Source organism: Cuculus canorus, chromosome 29 (assembly GCF_017976375.1).
Source record: "Cuculus canorus isolate bCucCan1 chromosome 29, bCucCan1.pri, whole genome shotgun sequence".
In the NCBI taxonomy this organism is placed as follows: domain Eukaryota; kingdom Metazoa; phylum Chordata; class Aves; order Cuculiformes; family Cuculidae; genus Cuculus; species Cuculus canorus.
The window spans coordinates 672,905-694,365 of NC_071429.1; the positions used below are offsets into that span (position 1 = coordinate 672,905).

Genomic DNA, 21,461 nt, shown 5'->3' on the forward strand with positions numbered 1-21,461 from the left:
TAAACAGCGCCTCACAGCTGTTGTGGGGCCGCTTTCAGCCCTGGGAGGTCCGGGAAGGGTCGTGTGGAGCTTTGTCCTCTCCAGGCTGAACAACCCCAACTCTCTCAGCCTGTCCTCGTGTGGGAGGTTCTCCAGCCCTCAGATCACCTTTGTATCCTCCTCTGGACCCGTTCCAACAGCTCCATCTCCTTCTTACATTGAGGATTCCAGAACTGGACCCAATCCTCCAGATGAGGTCCCACCAGAGAGGAACAGAGGGGCAGAATCCCCTCCCTCAGCGCTGCTCTGGATACAGCCCAGGACATGATTGGCCTTCTGGGCTGTGAGCGCATGTTGGTGGCTCATCGATCTCCTCATCGACCATCACCCCAAGTCCTTCTCCATCTCAATCCCATCATCCCCCATCCTGGATTGAAACCACGGATTGCCCCAATCCATGGGTAGGATCTTGGTCTTGTTGAACCCCGTGAGGCTCTTCCAGCCCCACTTCTCCAGCCTGTCCACGTCCCTCTGGATGACATCCCGTCCTTCGGGTGTGGCAACTACACCCCTCAGCTTGGTGTCACCTCCAAACTTGCTGAGGGCGCCCTCGATCTCACTGTCTATAGCATTGATGGAGACATCAAACAGTTCTGGTCGCAGGATGGACTCCTGAGGGCCACCACCGGTCGTGGATCTCCACTTGGACTTTGAGATGTTGACCACTACTCTTTGAATTCAACCGTCCAATCAGTTTCTTATCCACCGAACCATCCGCCCATCGCATCCATCTCACAGCATTCTGCTTCAGACGCTCTCAGCCTCCGGCCTGGACAGGCGCACACTCTCCTGGGTGGAAAACTGTTTGGATGGCCCAGAGAGTGGTGGTCAACGGAGTCAACCTCAATTGAGAGAGAAGGGTGTTGGGAGGGAGGATGGCAAAGGCTTTACAGAATGGGCTGTGACATCATGATGGGTGGACTTGACACCACAGACGAGGCCATGATGTCCTCTATCAGAGAATCATGGGATAGTTTGGGTTGGAAGGGAACTCAAAGCCCCTCCAGTCCCACCCCATGCCATGGGCAGGGACACCTCCCACTGGATCGGGGGCTCCAAAGCCCCATCCAACCTGGCCTGGAACCCCTCCAGGGATGGGACAGCCACAACTTCTCCAGGAAACCTGATCCAGAGGTCTTAATTCCCTACAATCACTACGTTGGAAAGGACTTTCGAGATCATCAAGCCCAACCCTACGTGAGGATTTCATCCTCTTGGTTTCCGTGGCCTCTTCGCAGGCTTGAGTGCCATTAAATCATCCTCGGCTCTGCCTTTGCCGACCCAACTCTCCCGGTGGAGACTTCATTTGGTTGTTTGCAGTGGGTTTTTAGCTCGGCAGCTGTCGTTGGTAATCCGGTTGGTGAAACCTGATCATGCCATAAATCAACCCTTCTTCGCTTGCAAATGAGACAATTAATCCTGGGTGTGTTGCTGCAATTAGATGACAAATTACGCCTCAAGGTCCACTTGTTTGTTTCTGTGGAGGAGCTGTGTTTGCTCAGCGGGGGATGTTTGGCCACGGCTTTCAATCTACCCCAGGGGACGGCAAATGAGAAACTCGGCTGCAGAACTCAACCCCTTTGGCCTCAGCTCCTTCACCTGGAGACTGAAGCGTCCACCGACTTCCACCAATGGTTTTCGGCGAGTGTAGAACCATGGAATGGGTTGGGTTGGAAGGGACCTCAAAGCTCAGCCAGTCCCACCCATATCCCACTGGATCAGGGTTGGAAGAGACCTCAAAGCCCATCCAGCTGAAGACATCAGCTGCTCTGAAAGCATCTTGGTGTCTCCACCAAGCTCCAGCAATGGTGTCCTAAGAACCATCGGTGTAACCCATCAATGGGATCTTAGAAGCATGGAATGGTTTGGGTTGGAAAGGACCTCAAAGCCCATCCAGCTCCAACCCTAGGGACACATCCCACTGGATCAGGGGCTCCAAGCCCCATCCAACCTGGCCTTGGACACCTTCAGGGATGGGGCAGCCACCACTGCTCTGGGCAACCTCTTCCAGGGCCTCCCCACCCTCACAGGAGAATGTTTCTTTCTAAGATCTCATCTCAATCTCCCCTCTTTCAGCTCAAAACCATTCCTCCTCTCTGTGCACTCCTTGATCCAGAGCCCCTCTCCAGCTTTCCTGGAGGCCCTTTCCGTACTGGAAGCTGCTCTAAGGTCTCCCTGGAGCCTTCTCTTCTCCAGGATGAACAACACCAACTCTCTCAGCCTGGCCTCCTACAGGAGGTTCTCCAGCCCTCAGATCATCTCCGTGGCCTCCTCTGGCCTCGCTCCAACAGCTCCATGTCCTCCCTGTGCTGAGGACTCCAGAACTGGACTAAGAACTCCAGATGAGGTCTCACCAGAGCAGAGCAGAGGGGCAGAATCCCCTCCCTCCCTGCTGGTCCCACGGCTCTGGATGCAGCCCAGGACACGGTTGGTTTCCGGGCTTTGAGCACACGTTGTCATCTCCTGTTGAGTTTCTCATCTCTCAGCACCTCAAGTCCTTCTCTTCAGGGCTGCTCCCCATCCAACTTGAGTTGTTTGAGCCTTCATTTCTCCAAGATATTTGTGTAGAATTCATTCTTGCAGTGCTTGAACCTCATGAAGGAGAATTTGAGCCTCCAGATTGGGGCAGGGACCGAAGGTCCCAGGTGGGAAAACTCCACCTGCAGTCGTGGGTACTGGTGGGTACTGGTGGTACTGGTTTTGACCACTCTCTTGGTCTGGTTTTGAGGCTGTAGAACTGGTGATGAAGAACAGTGACACAAGCTGGAACCCAAGAGCTGATCTTCTCCTGACGGTCCTGGTGCCGTGGGATGTCTTAGCAGGTCTCGGCAGTTGGATTATTCACGAGAGGTGGGTGAACTCGGGGAGAGGCTCTCGGGAGCGGAGCTGCTCCACCCGGTTGCAGTTGGTTTGTGGATGGCACCACGTTGGGTGGGAGTGTGGGTCTACCGCGGGGCGGGAAGGCTCTGCAGAGGGATTGGGACAAGCTGGAACCATGGGCTGAGGTCAATTTTATGAGGTTCAACAAAACCAACTGCTCGGTCCTGCGCTTGGGACACGACCACCTCGGGCAATGCTCCAGACTTGGGGAAGAGCGGGTGGAAAGCTGCTTGGTGGGAAAGGATCTGGGGATGCCGGTCAACAGGGGTTGAACTTGAGCCAACAGTGGGCAAGGGGGCCACCAGCATCCTGGCTTGGATCATCCATGGAGTGGCCATTGGAGTAGGGAAAGGATCATCCTGCTGAACCCAACGCTGGTGAGGCCACACCTTGAATCCGAAGTTCAGTTCTTGGCCCGTCATTCCAAGAAAGACCTTGAGATGTTGGAGCGTGTGGAGTGGAAGGGTCTGGAGAAGGGTCTGGAGAACCAGGCGTGACTGAGGGAGCTGGGAGGGTTTGGTCTGGAGAAGAGAAGGCTGAGGGGAGACCTCATGGCTCTCTGCAGCTCCCGGAAAGGAGGTTGTGGTGAGGTGGGCGCTGAGCTCTTCTCCCAAGGAACGAGTGATGGGATGAGAGGAATTGGCCTCAAGTTGCACCGGGAGAGGTTTAGATTGGATATTGGGGAGAATCCCTTCATGGAAAGAGTGGTGAAGCCCTGGCAGAAGCTGCCCAGGGCAGTGGTGGTGTCTCCATCCCTGGAGGGCTTCATAAGCCATGAGGATGTGGTGCTTACGGACATGATTTAATGGTTGAATTGGCAGCGTTGGGTTTGATGGTTGAATTTGGTGTTCTCAAAGGTGTTTTCCAACCTCAACGTTTCCACCATTCTCCTCTTGCGCGCTGCCTGCAGAGAAGGAGAACCCAGTTCTGGTGTGTCCAGCTGCGGGTTTGAGCTCAAAGATGAAGCCAAATCCTAATACAACCAAGGTGATAAAACCCGAGGACAAAAGCCGCATCGATCAAAAGCCGTCTGCCGTCACGAGGGCTGGAAGGTGCCTATTTACACACCGCACTTCAAGGGACGTTTTATCCACCGATTAACTGTTCCGACGGGATTTCTTTGCGGAACACCTGCAGATGTTTTCTTTATCAACGTGGAACGAAATAGGCTGATAGTGGTTTATATCCCATTAGTTTATGATGGCAATTGGTGCTGATAACGGCTATCAGAATCCTGGTGGACTCCGACCTCAAAGTTGGGGCCGGGGGGGGGGAGGGAATGGCTCTTGGAATGAGAAAACGGATTCTCCAAACAGCCAAGGGTGGAAGAATTCAGGATTTTGTTAAAAGAGTGGAGAAATGGATCGTTTTCTCCAGCAAATGCCACTTCAGCAAATAAATACCGGGGATCATAGGATGGTTTGGGTTGGAAGGGACCTCAAAGCCCATCCAGTTCCATGGGGAGGGACATCTCCCGCTGGATCGGTGGCTCCGAGCCCCATCCAACCTGGCCTTGAACCCCTCCAGGGATGGGGCAGCCACCGCTGTGTTGGGCAATGTGTTCCAGGGCCTCCTCCTCCTCATGGTGAAGAATTCCTTCCTGGCGTCTAATCTAAATCTTTCCCCTTCCAATCTAAAGCCATTCCCCCTCGTCCTATCACTCCAGGCCCTTGGAAAAAGTCCTTCCTCCTCTTTCTTGGAGCCCCTTTCTGGAAGCTGCTCAAAGGTATCCCTGGAGCCTTCTCCAGGCTGAAGAACCCCAACTCTCTCAGCGTGGCCTCATAGCTGAGGTTCTCCAGCCCTTGGATGTTCTCCGTGGCCTCCTCTGGACCTGTTCCAACAGCTCCATGTCCTTCTTACATTGAGGATTCCAGAACTGGACACAATCCTCCAGGTTTGGGTTCACCGGAGCGGAGCAGAGGAGCAGAATCTCCTCCCTCCCTGCTGGTCCCACGGCTTTGGACGCAGCCCAGGACAGGGTTGGTTTCTGGGCTGCGAGCATGTTTGGTGGCTCGTGTCAAGCTTCTCATTGACCAGCACCCCAAGTCCTTCTCTGCTGTCCATCCCATCATCCCCCATCTTGGATTGAAACCATGGATTGCCCCAACCCGGGGGTAGGACCTTGGCCTTGTTGAACCTCATGAGGTTCTCCCATGCCCATGAGATCCAGGCAAATTGTGTAGGACCTGTTGAGGTTCTCCTCCCGTGTTTCCCAGGCTGCACGAGAGGACATTATATCAACCTGCAGCTGCACGTTGCGAGCGAGCGAGAGAGCTTTTGCTGTCCTGCCAAGAAGGATTAACGTCAAGTGGGCAGAGAAGGGCCTAAATCCTGGAGAACACACGCCAGAAGGTTTCTTCTGGTGCTTTGTTTGTAGTTTAGGGGTTGTTTCTGAGCTGAACTGGTTCCTGGATCTTCTGCCCAGTCCTGGTTTGCTGCGTGGGACGCATCCTGATGCTGGTTGCAGGCTGGGACCATGCACCGAACTTGGGGACCTCTTGGTTTGGAGCAAAGCAGCATTGGGGTGCATCAAGCACGACGTTGCTGGCCGGTTGAGGAAGGGGATTGTCCTGCTACGCACTGCCCCACCTCGAGTTCTGGGTGCGGTTCTGGGTGCCATGGGATAAAAAGAGTCTAAAGCTGCTGGAGAACGTCCAGAGGAGGCCACAAAGTTGGTGAAGGGGTTAGAGGGGAAGTCGTATGAGGAGCAGTTAAGGTCACTTGGTCTGTTCAACCTGGAGAAGAGGAGACCTCATGGCAGTTTACTGCTTCCTCACAAGGAGAGGAGGCGGAGAAGAAGCTGATGTGCTCTCTTTGGTGACCAATGATGCTGATCTCCTCTCTTTGGTGACCAATGATGCTGATCTTCTCCCTTTGATGACCAATGACGCTGATCTCTCTTTGATGACCAACGACACTGATGTCCTCTCTTTGGTGACCCATGACACTGATCTCCTCTCTTTGATGACCAATGACGCTGATCTCCCCTCTTTGATGACCAACGACGCTGATGTCCTCTCTTTGGTGACCAATGACACTGATGTCCTCTCTTTGGTGACCAATGATGCTGATCTCTCTTTGATGACCAACGACGCTGATGTCCTCTCTTTGGTGACCAATGATGCTGATCTTCTCCCTTTGATGACCAAGGACGCTGATCTCTCTTTGATGACCAACGACACTGATGTCCTCTCTTTGATGACCAACGACGCTGATCTCTCTTTGATGACCAACAACACTGATCTCCTCTCTTTGATGACCAATGACGCTGATCTCTCTTTGGTGACCAACGACACTGATCTTCTCTCTTTGGTGACCAATGATAAGACTCGAGGGAATGGCAGGAAGTTGTGCCAGGGGGACCATTAGGCTGAACGTTAGGAGAAGGTTCTTCACCCTTCAGAGAGTGGTGGAGCACGGCAGCACGGAACCCTGAGGAGCAATCACAGCGCCAAACCCAACAATATTCAAGAAGCATTTGACCAACGCCCTCAGCCACATGGTGTGAACGTTGGTGTTGACTTGAGCAGGGCCAGGAGTTGGACTCGATGATCCTTGTGGGTCTCTTCCACCTCAGATCATTGTAGGGTTTGACTGTGCTTTCCCCAGGGTGGAGCTTGGCCAGTTTGGAAGCTTCCACCGGGCTGGGCTGGAACAAAACTGCATTTAATCCCCTTCTTTCTTGCGTTCTCCTCGCTTTTGCGCTTGAGGAACCTTCTCTGCTCCCGAGTTGACCTTTCCCAACAAAGCACCTTTGTCACACGGACCTCAGGGCTGTGCGGTGGCTTTATTTTCTCTTGACTTAGGACTCTTTTTATTGATGTCACCACCCAGCAGCACAAGGATCCTTTATCCGAAGGCGCCGGTGGACTTTGCTTCTTTGCGGGAGGGAGATTAAGGACAATCGCAAAGGAGATTGGAAAGGAGAAGCCAAAAGTTGGAGCGAGAAGAAACTTGGCAGTAGAAACACAGCCCGGAGCCAACCGAGCCTGCGGTCGGGAGGGAGGGACTCTTGGTTTCGTGTGGGATGTTGTGGTGGATCTTCAGGAAAGAGTGGGTGGAAGAAAGAGTGGGTGGAAGAAAGGGGTTTTCTGACCCAAGGTGGACCTTTTCTGGTGAGGGTTCTTCTGGTTCCGTATCTGTTCTCTGTGGAGCGTCCCAGCAGAGGGCAGCAGGAGATGACCATCGCTGACCCATAGGTGCTGGTCCAGAGCACCCATGTGTGTGGTTTGGGGAGAGGTTGACCTCTTTCCCTTCCTCAGTTTCTCTCCTTGAGGCACCTACTGATGACTTCTCTTGGTTTTAAAGAGGTATTTCACGGGTGGGAGGAACGGGGAACGGTTTTGAGCTGAAAGAGAGGAGATTGAGATGAGATCTTAGGAAGAAATGTTCTCCTGGGAGGGTGGAAAGGCCCTGGAACAGGTTGTCCCATCCCTGGAGGTGTCCAAGGCCAAGTTGGATGGAGTTGGAGCTCCTGATCCAGTGGGAGGTGTCCCTGGGGTTGGAGCTGGATGGGCCTTGAGGTCCGTTCCAATCCAAACCATTCCATGACGTGAAGATCGCATGGATGGGTTGCACCGATGGTTGTTGGGACACCATCGCTGGAGCTCGGTGGAGACTCCGAGATGCTATTGGAGGAGCTGATGTCTTCAGCTGGATGGGGCTCGGAGCCCCCGATCCAGTGGGATGGGGGTGGAACCGGATGGCTTGGAGGTCCCTTCCAACCCCAACCATAACTCTGTGCCCCAGAGGGATGCTGAGCACCACCCAAAGAGGTGCTGAGCCCCAGAGTTCTGAGCCCCAGAGAGATGCTGAGCACCACCCTGTAGGGGTGCTGAGTCCCAGAGAGATGCTGAGCACCACCCTATAGGGATGCTGAGCACCAGAATGGTGCTGAGCACCACCCCATAAGGTGCTGAGCCCCAGAGTGATGCTGAGCACCATTCCTCTATACCCTATAACGGTGCTGAGCCCCAGAGAGATGCTGAGCAACACTCCGCAGGGGTGCTGAGTACCAGAGAGGTGCTGAGCACCACTCATAGGGGTGCTGAGCACCAGAACTCTGAGCCCCATAGGGGTGCTGAGCACAACCCCATACGGTGCTGAGCTCAAGAGAGATGCTGAGCACCATTCCTCTGCGCCCCATAGGCTGAGTACCAGAGTTCTGAGCTCCAGAGAGATGCTGAGCACCACCCTGTAGGGGTGCTGAGCCCCAGAGAGATGCTGAGCACCACCCTATAGGGATGCTGAGCACCAGAGCGGAGCTGAGCACCACCCCGTAAGGTGCTGAGCCCCAGAGAGATGCTGAGCACCATTCCTCTGTGCCCCATAGGCTGAGTACCAGAGTTCTGAGCCCCAGAGAGATGCTGAGCACCATTCCTCTGCGCCTCATAGGGGTGCTGAGCACCAGAACTCTGAGCCCCATAGGGGTGCTGAGCACCACCCCATAAGGTGCTGAGCTCAAGAGAGATGCTGAGCACCATCCCATAGGGGTGCTGAGCGCCATTCCTCTGCGCCCCACAGGCTGAGTACCAGAGTTCTGAGCCCCAGGGAGATGCTGAGCACCACTCCATAGGGGTGCTGAGTACCATTCCTCTGCGCCTCATATGGCTGCTGAGCACCAGAGAGGTGCTGAGCACCATCCCAGAGGGATGCTGAGCACCAGAACTCTGAGCCCCGGAGGGGTGCTGAGCACCAGAAAGACGCTGAGCACTACCCTATAGGGGTGCTGAGCCTCAGAGAGATGCTGAGCACCACCCATAGGGGTGCTGAGCGCCAGAACTCTGAGCCCCGGAGCGATGCTGAGCACCACCCCATAAGGTGTTGAGCTCAAGAGAGATGCTGAGCACCATCCCATAGGGGTGCTGAGCACTATTCCTCTGCGCCTCATAGGCTGAGTACCAGAGTTCTGAGCCCCAGGGAGATGCTGAGCACCACTCCATAGGGGTGCTGAGCACCAGAGTTCTGAGCCCCAGAGGGATGCTGAGCACCAGAGAGACACTGAGCACCACTCCATAGGGGTGCTGAGCACCAGAGAGATGCTGAGCACCACCATATAGGGTGCTGAGCCTCGGAGCTCTCAGCCCCAGAGGAGTGCTGAGCACCACCCATAGGGGTGCTGAGCACCAGAGAGATGCTGAGCACCATCCCATAAGGGTGCTGAGCACCATCCCATAAGGGTGCTGAGCACCAGAGAGATGCTGAGCACCATCCCATAAGGGTGCTGAGCACCAGAGAGATAGTGAGCACCACCCCATAAGGGTCCTGAGCTCCCGAGAGATGCTGAGCACCATCCCATAAGGGTGCTGAGCTCCCGAGAGATGCTGAGCACCATCCCATAAGGGTGCTGAGCTCCAGAGTGATGCTGAGCACCATCCCATAAGGGTGCTGAGCACCAGAGAGATAGTGAGCACCACTCCATAGGGGTGCTGAGCACCAGAGAGATGCTGAGCACCATCCCATAGGGGTGCTGAGCACCATCCCATAAGGGTGCTGAGCACCAGAGAGATGCTGAGCACCATCCCATAAGGGTGCTGAGCCCCAGAGCGATGCTGAGCACCACTCCATAAGGGTGCTGAGCTCCCGAGAGATGCTGAGCACCACCCCATAAGGGTGCTGAGCACCAGAGCGATGCTGAGCACCACCCCATAAGGGTGCTGAGCACCACCCCATAGGGGTGCTGAGCCCCAGAGCTCTGTGCACGCTGAACACCACCCCATAGGGGTGCTGAGCACCACCCCATAGGGGTGCTGAGCCCCGGAGCTCTGTGCACGCTGAACACCACCCCATAGGGGTTGCTGAGCCCCGGAGGGACGCTGAGCACCAGCGCTCTGTGCCGCGGGCTCCATCCTGCGTTAACCCCTTGGTTTCGGGGTTTGCTGTGCGCGGGGAAGGGGTTCATCCCTCGTTCCTCCCTCCCTCCCTCCCCTCTGCCCTCAGCCCCGCGTGGTCCCATCCTGCCCGGGGGCATTTGCGCTGCGCTTTGGTTGCTCTGTGCTGACGCAGAGGCGCTGCGCCGAGAGGCTCTGATTCATCCCCGGGGAGGGCTCACACCCACGCTGGGTTTCTTCTCCCTCTTCTTGATCGCACTGGGGGGGACTAGGGGGGGACTGGGGGGGACTGGGAGGGACTGGGAGGGGACTGGGGGGGACTGGGAGGGACTGGGAGGGACTGGGGGGGGAGTGGGAGGGGGACTGGGGGGGACTGGGAGGGGACTGGGAGGGACTGGGGGGGGACTAGGGGGGGACTGGGGGGGACTGGGAGGGACTGGGAGGGGACTGGGAGGGACTGGGGGGGGACTGGGGGGGACTGGGAGGGGACTGGGGTGGACTGGGGGGGGACTGGGGTGGACTGGGGGGGACTGAGGGGGACTGGGGGGGGAGTGGGAGGGGGACTGGGGTGGACTGGGAGGGACTAGGGGGGGACTGGGGGGGACTGGGGTGGACTAGGGGGGGACTGGGAGGGACTGGGGTGGACTGGGAGGGACTGGGGGGGACTGGTGTGGACTGGGGGGGACTGGGGGGGACTGGGAGGGACTGGGGTGAACTGGGGGGGGACTGGGGTGGACTGGGGGGGCCTGGGGTGGACTGGGGTGGACTGGGGTGGACTAGGGGGGGGACTGGGGTGGACTGGGGTGGACTAGGGGGGGACTGGGGGGGACTAGGGGGGGACTGGGGTGGACTGGGGTGGACTAGGGGGGGACTGGGGTGGACTGGGGTGGACTAGGGGGGGACTGGGGGGGACTGGGGTGGACTGGGGTGGACTGGGGTGGACTGGGGGGGACTAGGGTGGACTGGTGTGGACTGGTGTGGACTGGGGGGGAACTGGGGTGGACTGGGGTGGACTGGGGTGGACTAGGGGGGGACTGGGGTGGACTAGGAGGGACTGGGGGGGACTGGGGGAGGCTGGGAGGGACTGGGGGGGACTGGGGGGGACTGGGATGGACTGGGGTGGACTGGGGTGGACTAGGGGGGGACTGGGGTGGACTAGGAGGGACTGGGGGGGACTGGGGGAGGCTGGGAGGGACTGGGGGGGACTGGGGGGGACTGGGATGGACTGGGGTGGACTAGGGGGGACTGGGGTGGACTGGGGTGGACTAGGGGGGGACTGGGGGGGACTGATGTGGACTGGGGGGGACTGGGAGGGACTGGGGGGGGACTGGGGGTGGACTAGGGGGGACTGGGGTGGACTGGGGTGGACTGGTGTGGACTAGGGGGGGACTGGGGGGGACTGGGGGGGGACTGAGAGGGACTGGTGTGGACTGGTGTGGACTGGGGGGGACTGATGTGGACTGGGGGGGACTGGAGTGGACTGGGGTGGACTGGTGTGGACTGGGGGGGACTGGGGTGCTGCGGTGCTCCCCAATTCCCACGATTGGGGTGAACTGGGACTCCCGGATCCCTCCTCCGGTGCAGAGACACATACGGACGATGCCCACTCCGACCTCAAGAAGGGAATCCTCGTTATGGTCCCCATCTCTTCTCCGCACCGGAGAAGGGATCCGGGAGTCCGAGCCCCACTCGGAGCGTCTTCAGGACCTCGGGGGGGAGGGGGCTGTGGGATGCGGTTTTTGGGGATGCTGACCCCCACCCCGTTTCATTCCGAGAGGGACATTTCTTGGACCTGGAGATGCTTCCCCGGAGCATTTCCCCTATGAACGCGCTCCTCTTTCCCCACGAGGTTCCTCTCCTTAATGAAAAGGGAAACTGAGGCACGGAACGGTCTTAAATCCCAGCCTTTCCCTGAGGGTGGGAGGGTTAAGGCAGGACACGGGGTTGCATTTTAACTCTCCTGGACCCAAACTTTTCCACCTCCTGCTTGTCGCTACCTTCTTCTGTGGAGAACTTGGAGGGGCGAAGGAATATGAGGAGCAAGAATCCTGCGTGTGGTGCCTCAGCCGGGATTGCAAAGCCGCTTTTTGTGCTAAAATAGAGGTGATGTGACCTCTTTTCTCCGTGGCGCTGCCGTGGGAGGTCTGGTTGGGATCAAGGAACTCCCAGACAAGCATCTCCCACCTTCTTGGGGCTCCGTTCTCAGTGCAAACCTCCTCTTTGCAGCAAGAAGAAGGGGTTGGATATGGGGACGTGGTGGGAGGGGATGGTTGGGGCAACGCCGGCACACGGTGTCCCTGTGCCCGTGAAGGCTTTGGCAGAAGGTTGTGGTAGAACTGGAAGAGCAGGAGAGGTCAGGTGTGGGTTTAGCACGAGACGAGGGGGCTGAGGAGGCATCACAAGGTGCTTTTTGAGAGCCCCCCATGGAGCCAGCCGGGAGAACTGGTGGGGCAGAAAGCCCTGCTTGAGTCAAACCGGCAAAGCGTGCGGAGGAGGATTGGTTCCAACTCTTCCCAGCTCATGCCCACCTTGGAGATGGGCTTCCAACCACCCTGGATGTGGCACCTCACATCTCCTGCTCTTTTCCCCACCCCAGTGCTCCTTTCTCCTCTTTGGCATTCATGGCTTTATCACCTCCCAACCTCCTGCCCACGGTCACCGAGGGATTTGAGGTCCAAACTCTTCCCCCAACTCTTTGGGTTGGTTTGACCTCCACCTTAACCCGGATTTGCTCCTCAAATCCCATCCCTTCGTGGAGTCGCACCTTGGAGCTCATGCCCACCTTGGAGATGGGCTTCCAACCACCCTGGATGTGGCACCTCACATCTCCTGCTCTTTGCCCCACCCCAGCGCTCCTTTCTCCTCTTTGACATTCATGGCTTTATCACCTCCCAACCTCCTGCCCACGGTCACCGAGGGATTTGAGGTCCAAACTCTTCCCCCAACTCTTTGGGATGGTTTGACGTCCACCTTAACCCGGATTTGCTCCTCAAATCCCATCCCTTCGTGGAGTCGCACCTTGGAGCTCATGCCCACCTTGGAGATGGGCTTCCAACCACCCTGGATGTGGCACCTCACATCTCCTGCTCTTTGCCCCACCCCAGCGCTCGTTTCTCCTCTTTGGCATTCATGGCTTTATCACCTCCCAACCTCCTGCCCACGGTCACCGAGGGATTTGAGGTCCAAACTCTTCCCCCAACTCTTTGGGTTGGTTTGACCTCCACCTTAACCCAGATTTGCTCCTCAAATCCCATCCCTTCGTGGAGTCGCACCCGTGATTTCCTTTCGATTTCCTTTATTCACAATAAATAACGGACTATATTACAAAGATCTCCACGCAATATCCCAAAATCACGTTCCTTCTGCGGCCGCGAATAAATAGGACTCACCCGCGAACGCCTGGAAGAGCATCTACGAGCAGCGAAGACCCTGTGGCGAGGAGCAAGCGGGGGATTCGGCTGCACCCAACCCTGCCCAAAGCCGTCGTTCTTCTTCGCCGGTGTCTACATGGTGGTTGCGGTCTTTGATCCATCAAAGACGGGGCTGGAATCCTGCGTGCGGCGGCACTCTGGTGGGCTCGAGCCTCTGAAAACGGGGCAAAACTCGCCCGTAGGAGGGCGGGGACGCAGCCGAGCGGGGCGCAAAGCCACAGCCGAGGGGCCTTCGTGGGGGCTTCGGTGGCTGCAGTTAAGCTGGAAGAGGTTTTAGCGCTCGCGTAGAGGGATTCTATGCACAGACACTGCAATTCTCCTTTCTTGGTCGCAGGTGATCTTGGAGTTAGAAGACGTAAGAGTCTACCGTAGCTGGTTCATCAAGTGGGCTTCGGTGCACACACGAGCCCATGTGTGGGGCTTCCTCCCCTCCTTTCGCTTGGGTTTTTTCCAGCTCTTCCTACGGTGGGGTCAACTCCATGGACTTCTTCCTCTCCTCTCTTTGCTCTTCCCACTCCTCCTCTGACTCGTAGGTGCCCTTGATGATGGCCACCCTATCCGACATGTTCATGCAGTAGGGGACGAGGATGTAGAAGTAGAGCAGAGCAGCCAAGCAAGCTCCGACGATGGGTCCAACCCAGAAGACCTGGAAAAGCAACAAAGGAGAGGGTGAGTGAAGGTCTTGGAGGGTGGTGCACCAGGTCTGGGCATCACAGCAACGTCCTTCGCTGCTCTACACCTCCCACGGAGAGATGCAGATACTCATTCCGGTAGACTTCTTGGGCTGAAAGCCCTTCAGCCTTTGCGGAAGACGTCGAGCTCTTTGGGAGTGCAGAGGTGTGATGGAAAGGAGGCACCAAGCCTGCTTTGCGAGGCTGGATCTGAGCCTGCTGGTGGTGCTGGGTGCGTGGGAAGCCTAAGGTGGACTTCTCTGTGGGCTTTATTGACCTCAGGTGATGGTCTAGCTCAGCGTGCACCACCACACGGGAGTTTATGCTCATCCCACGTTGGTGCCATGGGGATAACTTGCTCCTCATGCATCAAGGGGTGCGACCTCCCATGTTCTCCAGCCCGCTTTTATCCTTCCAGGTGTAGAATCCAAGTGGCAATGTCTACCCTCTCTCCTCCTTGCCTGCCTTTGGCCCTTGAAGCCTCTCGGCCACCCCACCCCATCCCATCCTTCTGCCAATGCTCACCCAATGTGCTGGGCTGAACCTCCTCACGATGACCGCGGGCCCAAAGGACCGGGCTGGATTCATGGAGCACCCGGTGAAGTAGATCTGTCAGCGTGGAAAGGAGATCGGGTTAAGAAGACCTTTTTAGAAGCAGGAACCGAATTGGCCCCTGACAACATCTGTCTCGCAGAGAGGTGGAGATGCCCTCCCCATCATCATCATGGAGAAGAAGCCCCAGGATGTTCCACCTTGGCTCTTCCAGCCTGGTTCCCTCTGAGTCCAACCACAGGAGACTATTTTGGGGGGCTCCATCCTAGCGAGACCCTCTGCCCTGTCCTCCTGCTTGGACACTCACCCCCACCAAGTGGCCTACGGCAACGGAGAGGCCGATGGACAGCGCTGGGGAGCCCACGTTGCCGTTCCTCCGGTTGTCCGTGGATGCGAAGATGCACGCAGCCAGCTGGAAGGTGAGGATGATCTCCACCACGAGGGCCTGGCCTGCAGTTGTGTTGTTGTTGAGCTGCAAACCACCAAGAACGCCAATAATTACCCATCCTTCGGGCTCTTCGGTACTTTGCTTTGACAAACACATCTCCACCTGCTTGTCTCTTGCAACGATCAGTGCTTCCCCACCAAATCCAACGTGGATTTGTCCCGTTTTTCCCCCCCCCCGGTGTTTCTTTCCCCCTTGCTCGTTGTATCCTGACTCTTCTCTGGTTGGATCTCCCCATTCTCTCCTTCCCGAGAGGCTGGAGAAGAGCCAGCAGCCACCCCAGAGCGGCGTGGGATGAAGGGCGAGGGTTGGCATGAAGGTCGGGGTGCAATCTTAGGGCTATTGTTGGCCCAATGCCTCCGCCTTTACCACTGGGGACGATCTGATGGACTTGACCCCACCAGGGACAATCTGATGGACTTGACCCCACCGGACACGGGAAGGGCAAAATAACTCCAACCATCCCAGCCTGGTTTTTAGCTAAAGCCGATTGGTTGGAGGCATGGAATGTGTGGGAATGAGGCGCGTTAGAGGACCTCATCCTAGCGATCAAACCCTCTACAAAGCATCTGAGGAGTTTGGATCTGGCCACGGTTGGAGCGGTAGCTCCACCGCTCCCACTTCAGGTGGTGTCCTAGCACCGACCCAGGCATTTGAGATGTTTGAGATGTTCTCCTCGTCCTTCGGTCGGAGCGGTAGCTCCACCGCTCCCACTTCAGGTGGTTTCCTAGCACCGACCCAGGCATTTGAGATGTTTGAGATGTTCTCCTCGTTGCTGCTTATCTCGATTGATCTCACCATTTCCCCTCCTCCTCTAAGAGCAGCCCCTGCCCCTCACAGCACCTCCACGCCTTCTTCATTGTGTCTTCTTCAGCTCTTCTCCACCCCCCTCTCTTACCGAGCTCCCCCCATACACCGGTTTGCGGTGGGTTTGTGCTCCCCGTGCCCATACTGGTTTAACTGGGCTCTCTGCCCTCCCCCTTTTCCTCCTGGCACGTCTCCTATCCCGGCACTAATCTCCAGGTGGAGAGGCTGCAGTCAAGAACATCTCAATGGTGCCGGTGATTCACTCGGGCCCTTAGGATAAAGGAAGCACTTATTAAAGGAGGTAAAAAAACCCACGCCGTTCATTACCCCGCGCAATAAAACTGTCATGTCAATACTTTGCTCCTATCCCATCGCCGTCCCTCTGTGCGTGGAGAACACCTCGCTGAGACCAACTATGCTTATGGATTCGGCTCTTCGGGTTGACGCTGGCACCGACTCCTCGCTCCCGAGGAAAGGGAAGCTCACGCGGCAAGGTGAACTCTCTCCGGGTAGGGAGACTTACCGCGTTGATGGCCAAGTTGCCGCGGGTGTTGGCTGGCGTCACGCCGTAGAGGATTCCAGCTCCGGCGATGGCCCCGACCAGTTGGGCGATGACGTAGAAAAGCGTTCGGAGGAAGGAGATCTGGTTGCCGACAAAGAAAGCGATGGTCACCGCTGGGTTGATGTGAGCGCCGCTGATGTGGCCGAACGCCTGCACCAGCGTGGCGATGGCCAAGCCGAACGCCAACGCGATCTGAAGGATGCTGGGGAGGGCGGACGGCCACTTCAGGGCTGAGCCGAGGCCGATGAAGACGAAGATGAGCGTGGAGATGAACTCGACGAAGACGGAGCGGGCGAAGGCCAGGGTTAATATTTCCTTCTTCATGGTGGGAGCGAGCGGGAGGCGGCTGGAGAGGAGGAAAGTTGAGGTTCCCTCCGTCTTCAGGTCCTTCGCTCTGCGCCCAACTGCAGGGCCATACCTATCTATATATGCAAGAGCAGCAGGGAGCTGTGTTACGGGGCGGTGGGTGGAGCCAGGGAGTCGGCCCGTCCTCCCAAATTATCGTGTGAAACTGGAAAAGTTTCCATCTGAAAATAACTCCGGAGCCTCTTGGTGAACCAGTGACTCAGGTGGTGGTGGCATTTCTTTCTCCTTCCCTCTGCAAACAATGAGCCCCGATAGGGTGTCCCTGTGGTCGTTAGATAACGCCGTTGCATAACGACGCGGTGCTCCCTCCTCTCTGCTTTTCCCTTTTACAGCCGCTCACCAGGTGCTCGGGGTTTCCTTGGTAGAGGTGTAGTTAATACTCCCTTTCTCCGTGGGACGGAGAGGATTGGGTTTCTCATGGCAAACTCTTTGTTGGTGGTGCGGAGGCGAAGGGACTCGGGGGCTCCTGGTGCGTTCGGTTGACGCGGGATGGGGAAATATAGAGCAAAGTTAAGCACCTGGAGCTGCTCCCGGGCTGTCAAGACAGCTCAGCCCCAGGAAAGAAGTGGTTTGGATTCAGCCGGGGGAGCGTTTTGGGGGGTGCTTTGCCCCTCTGGGAAGCTGTAGCCAAGCTGAGGGTTCCTCGAGATGCCTGGATGGAGGCTGACCAGGATGGTGTAGCTCAGCTAAAGAGGTTTGGTCTCTGGAGAGCCCAAAGGCTGAGGACTCCTCTGCTGCCTTTCACCTTTGCTGCTCCTTCCAGAGCATCGGGTGTGAGTTTTGCCGGCGTGGGAATCGGCGGTCGGGGGGGTTTTCTCGGTGCCTGTAGCCAGGGAGGGTGTATCCTCCCCCTGTCATCACCAGCTCTTCTCTTTTCTTTTGGCTTTTCAAGCTATTGCTCAATGAGGTCAATGATTTTGCTCTTGGGAATGCCAGCGTAAAGCCGCGGGCTTTGCACGGACACAGGCCACCTTCGCACGTCCCCTTTCAGGTCCCCGTGGTGCTGCCTTCCATCCTGAACCCTCCCAGCTGCAAACCCTTGGCTGGCAGGGAGCGAAGAGGGGATGCTGGCAGCGCTGTGCAACAGGGAGCTCTCGGGGACTGAGGTTTTGGGGTGGGAAAAAGGTGGAAAATTGATTTAACAATGAATTTTTGGCTCCTCCGTGGTCCTCGTGCCAGCTGGGCTCTCTTTGCTTGGCTGGTTGGATCTCCCCATTCTCAAGCGATGGAGCCTGGGCTGAGGTTGTCCACGGCTGCAGCGAGCGGTGAGCAAAGCTCTACGTGCAGGAGATCATTAAAAGAACAGAAATCCCTCTTTAAACTGGGAAAAAAAAGCACTGAAAGGTCGCATACGCTGCTGCCTTCTGCAGGGTGCAGGCAGACCTGCGCGTATCCTGTAGGATCAAAAGCCGGGAGGGATTCCCTTCGGAGGAAGAAGAGGGGAATTCTTCCTCCAGAGCCCCCCCCAAAAAATCCGAGCTTTTCTCTTCTCGCTGTACCCAAAACCCTGAGCTCAGGACACAGATCCAGAGAGGCTCGAGGGGACGGAGGGATCAAAAGCCGGGAGGGATTCCCTTCAGAGGAAGAAGAGGGGAATTCTTCCTCCAGAGCCCCCCCCAAAAAATCCGAGCTTTTCTCTTCTCGCTGTACCCAAAGCCCTGAGCTCGGCACACAGATCCAGAGAGGGGACGGAGGATCCAGCGTTAATTCCTGGTGATGGTTTTCTCCTGGTTCCCCCAATCCAGGGGAGGATTGCCGGGTGCAAGACCCGATCTGTTATCTTCGAAACATCTGCTCCGTTGGCGTTGTTTTGGTGAAAGTTTTGCAAGCTGGTATTTCAAGACGCCTTGGCCCCATTCCAGCTGGGATAATCGCTTGCCACTTCCCTTCAGCCCTGCCGGTGGCTCCAGCTGGATAAAACGCTCCTCCTTCCCATCCTCCAAACCCTTTCGTAGCGCCTCTGCCGCAGAGCTCCCTCGGAGGTGGCCGCGTTCTGCTGGCGGCTCCTCCACCGCGCGCCTCGCTTCGGTTGAGCCAAAAGATGCTCCACCAGCTGCGGCTCAAAAACCTCCTGGCAGAGTCCTCCTGAGTGGGAGATGGAATCGTGGGGTGGTTTGGTTGGAAAAGACCTTTTGAGATCATCGTGTCCAACCGTCCCTATCCACTGCTCAACCACATCTCCGAGCCCCTCATCTTCCCATCTTCTGAACCCCTCCAGGGACTCCACCACTGCCCTGGGCAGCATCTACCGGGGCTTGACAACCCTTGCCATGAAGGATTATTATTTCCCGATATCCAATCTAACCCTCCCCTGGTGCAATTTGAGGTCATTTCCTCGCGTCCCACCACTCGTTACTGGGGAGAAGAGCCCAGAACCCCCCTGGCTCCAACCTCCCTTCCAGGAGCTGCAGAGAGCGATGAGTTCTCCCCTCAACCTCCTTTTCTCCAGGCTAAACAACCTCAGCTCCCGTTATTTAATCAAATAAGGCTGAAAAACGATGGGGAGAACTTCCATTGGAGAGAACCAAGATGTTCCTCTAACAACCTGTTCTGCCAAACCTCTTCTCCCAAGGCTGTTTGCTCCATCGTTCCTCTCTGGGACATTCCTGCTTGGCTTCTCTGATGTCTAACCATGTGGAACAGGCATCGGGAAGGCTCTTTTTCTTCTTCCCAGCTGCCTCCGAGGAGTTTGTGTGGACAACGAGCGCCTTTGATGTCTCCAATTTCATTGAATTGGGCAAGAGGTTGAGGAGGTTTCCTCCTGGCAGAGAGAAACCTGCGTGGTGGGGTCAACGCGTGCCTTGCTTCACCCCCAGGCTTTTGGAGGAAAGGAGATGAGGAGGTGTTTTCAAGGAGGACAGGTTTAGCAGTCTCCTTCCTCCTCCTCCTCCTCCTCCTCCTCCTCCTCCTCCTCATCCTCCTCCTCTTTCTCCTTGCTGGTTTTAGCACCCAACGCAACCCCAAATCACCCCCATCTGCTGCTCAACTCTAGGGGTGATGCCCTGGAGAAGGATACAGCCCCGAGCCCACCGCTGGGGTGGGATGTGAGATGCTCGGCTGGGAGGAAGGCAACCGGTGCCTCATCCTCGCCCGGGACCTTCCTCACCCACAAGTGTGGGCGCTATTAACCAAAGACGCGCGGCAGACCCAGTCCTTCCCAGTTTGCCCATTTCATTCACGGAACCCACACGGGGCTCCAATTTGTCATTTTTGGGACAGCCCCGATTTCTGATGAGTTCAGCTCCGGGCTGGACCTCAAAGCCCGGCAGATGGTGGTGTAGACACTCAAACTGGAACTCTAAATGCTGGTGGGACCTGATCAAACCTTGGTTTGGTTTCTTTTCACCCATATCTTGACCTTAAAACCGGCACAGTCATACGAGCGGGAATAATAATAGTAAGAGAAGGTAACTCCTTCCGCTGGAATCTGTGATTAGTTGGGATTAGGAGGAGAAAGTTGGGTTCGGTTCCTTTGTTTCTTGCTGGATCGGCTCTGGGATTTTGCAGCGAGGCGAAAAGGAGGAATAAAACCCCAATGTGGACTGGGAATTAAAGCGAGAAATGGTAACTTTCCCCCTCCTCATCCTCAGTTCTTGAGGCTGCGTTTTGCCGCGGTGGTAGGGAAAGTGGTGGGATTAGCACAAAGCCTCACCACCTTCTGGCAGGAGAGGTGACGTCTCCGTACACGTCTTCAGACGGGGCTTTGGAGGCTTTATCTAATCTGAAGATGGGCCTTTCAAGGCTTTATCTAATCTGACCCACGATCTGCTCCCTTTAAAGACTGGGGATTACTCTACTGGCCTCGGGCTGATGTGTGTCCACATTCTCCTCTGGAGCAACCAGGGTTTGATTTCCCTACCAACCCGACCCGGCTTTGCAGGGAAGAACCTCTGAGCCCAAATCTGGCTTTGGGGATGTCCCCCGTGTCCCTCTCCCACCACTTTATCTTGAGAAGGTGGTCCTGAAGGTGTCCTCCAGGCCCTGGTGGCTGCTGCACGGAGCTGAGTGGGTACTGTGACCTTCGAATCATAGGATCATTAAGTATGGAAAAGCCCTCTAAGCTCATCCAGTCCAACCATCAGCCCAACCCCACTGTGCCGACCAAACCCTGTCCCCAAGTGCCACTCCTGAATGTTTTCTGAACCCCTCCAGGGATGGAGACTCCACCGCTCTGAGCAACCTCTGCCTGGGCTTCACCACTCTGTCAGTAAAGAGATTATTCCCAATATCCAATTCCAATCCAAACCTTCTTTGGCACAACTTGAAGATGTTTCCTCTGGTCCCATCACTCGTTCCTTGGGAGAAGAGCCCAACACCCACCTCCCCACAACCTCTTTACCGGGAGCTGCAGAGAGCGATGAGGTCTCCCCTCAGCTTCCTCTTCTCCAGATGAAACCCCCCTGAGATCCCTCAGCTTCTCCCAGAACCCCTGGGCTCCAACCCTTTCCCTTCTCCGGAGATGCTTCAATCCTTCAAGGTCTGTCTTGGACTGAGGGATCCAAACCTGAACCCGGGATTCCAACCTTTTAACCCACGAGCTTTTCAGCAGGGTTGATGCTATTGAGATGATGTCGACACTTCGTGGTGTCGACGCTTCGTAACAGCTTTGCTCTGCTCTTTGTGTAGGAAATGATGGCCTCGAAGGTGCTTTTGGGTCTGCAGATGCTTTTGGGTCTGCAGTAGAAATGCCACCATCATTAGTAATTAATTTGCATCTAAATTGTCATGGAATGATCACACGAGGATAATAAGGAAAGCAAAGGGCTGGTTAGAAGAAAGAGAAATGTTTCCCTGTGAGGGTGGGGAGCCCGGAGGAGTGGTGGCTGCCCCATCCCTGGAGGGGTTCCAGGGTTGGATGGGGCTTTGGAGCCCCTGATC

At 56.4% G+C, this 21,461-nt stretch overlaps 1 protein-coding gene across 1 annotated transcript; it reads right to left on the reverse strand.

Moving 5' to 3' along the window:
* Nucleotides 1-11,281: 11,281 nt before the first annotated feature.
* On the reverse strand, nt 11,282-21,387 carry AQP5 (aquaporin 5). The gene is made up of 4 exons (XM_009556160.2): nt 16,179-21,387; nt 14,711-14,875; nt 14,377-14,460; nt 11,282-13,826 (listed from the first exon to the last, which is right to left on the reverse strand). The coding sequence occupies exons 1-4, from the start codon at nt 16,539-16,541 to the stop codon at nt 13,641-13,643; spliced, it is 798 nt and encodes a 265-aa protein (XP_009554455.1). The 5' UTR covers nt 16,542-21,387; the 3' UTR covers nt 11,282-13,640.
* Nucleotides 21,388-21,461: the final 74 nt, after the last annotated feature.

Excerpts from the sequence above, each read along its gene's own strand:
- AQP5 (XM_009556160.2), bottom strand. The coding sequence starts at position 16,541 with ATGAAGAAGGAAATATTAACCCTGGCCTTCGCCCGCTCCGTCTTCGTC. Across the intron at positions 14,876-16,178 it reads GCAACTTGGCCATCAACGCG|CTCAACAACAACACAACTGC; the intron begins GTAAGTCTCCCT and ends GGTGGTTTGCAG. Across the intron at positions 14,461-14,710 it reads CCGTAGGCCACTTGGTGGGG|ATCTACTTCACCGGGTGCTC; the intron begins GTGAGTGTCCAA and ends CCACGCTGACAG.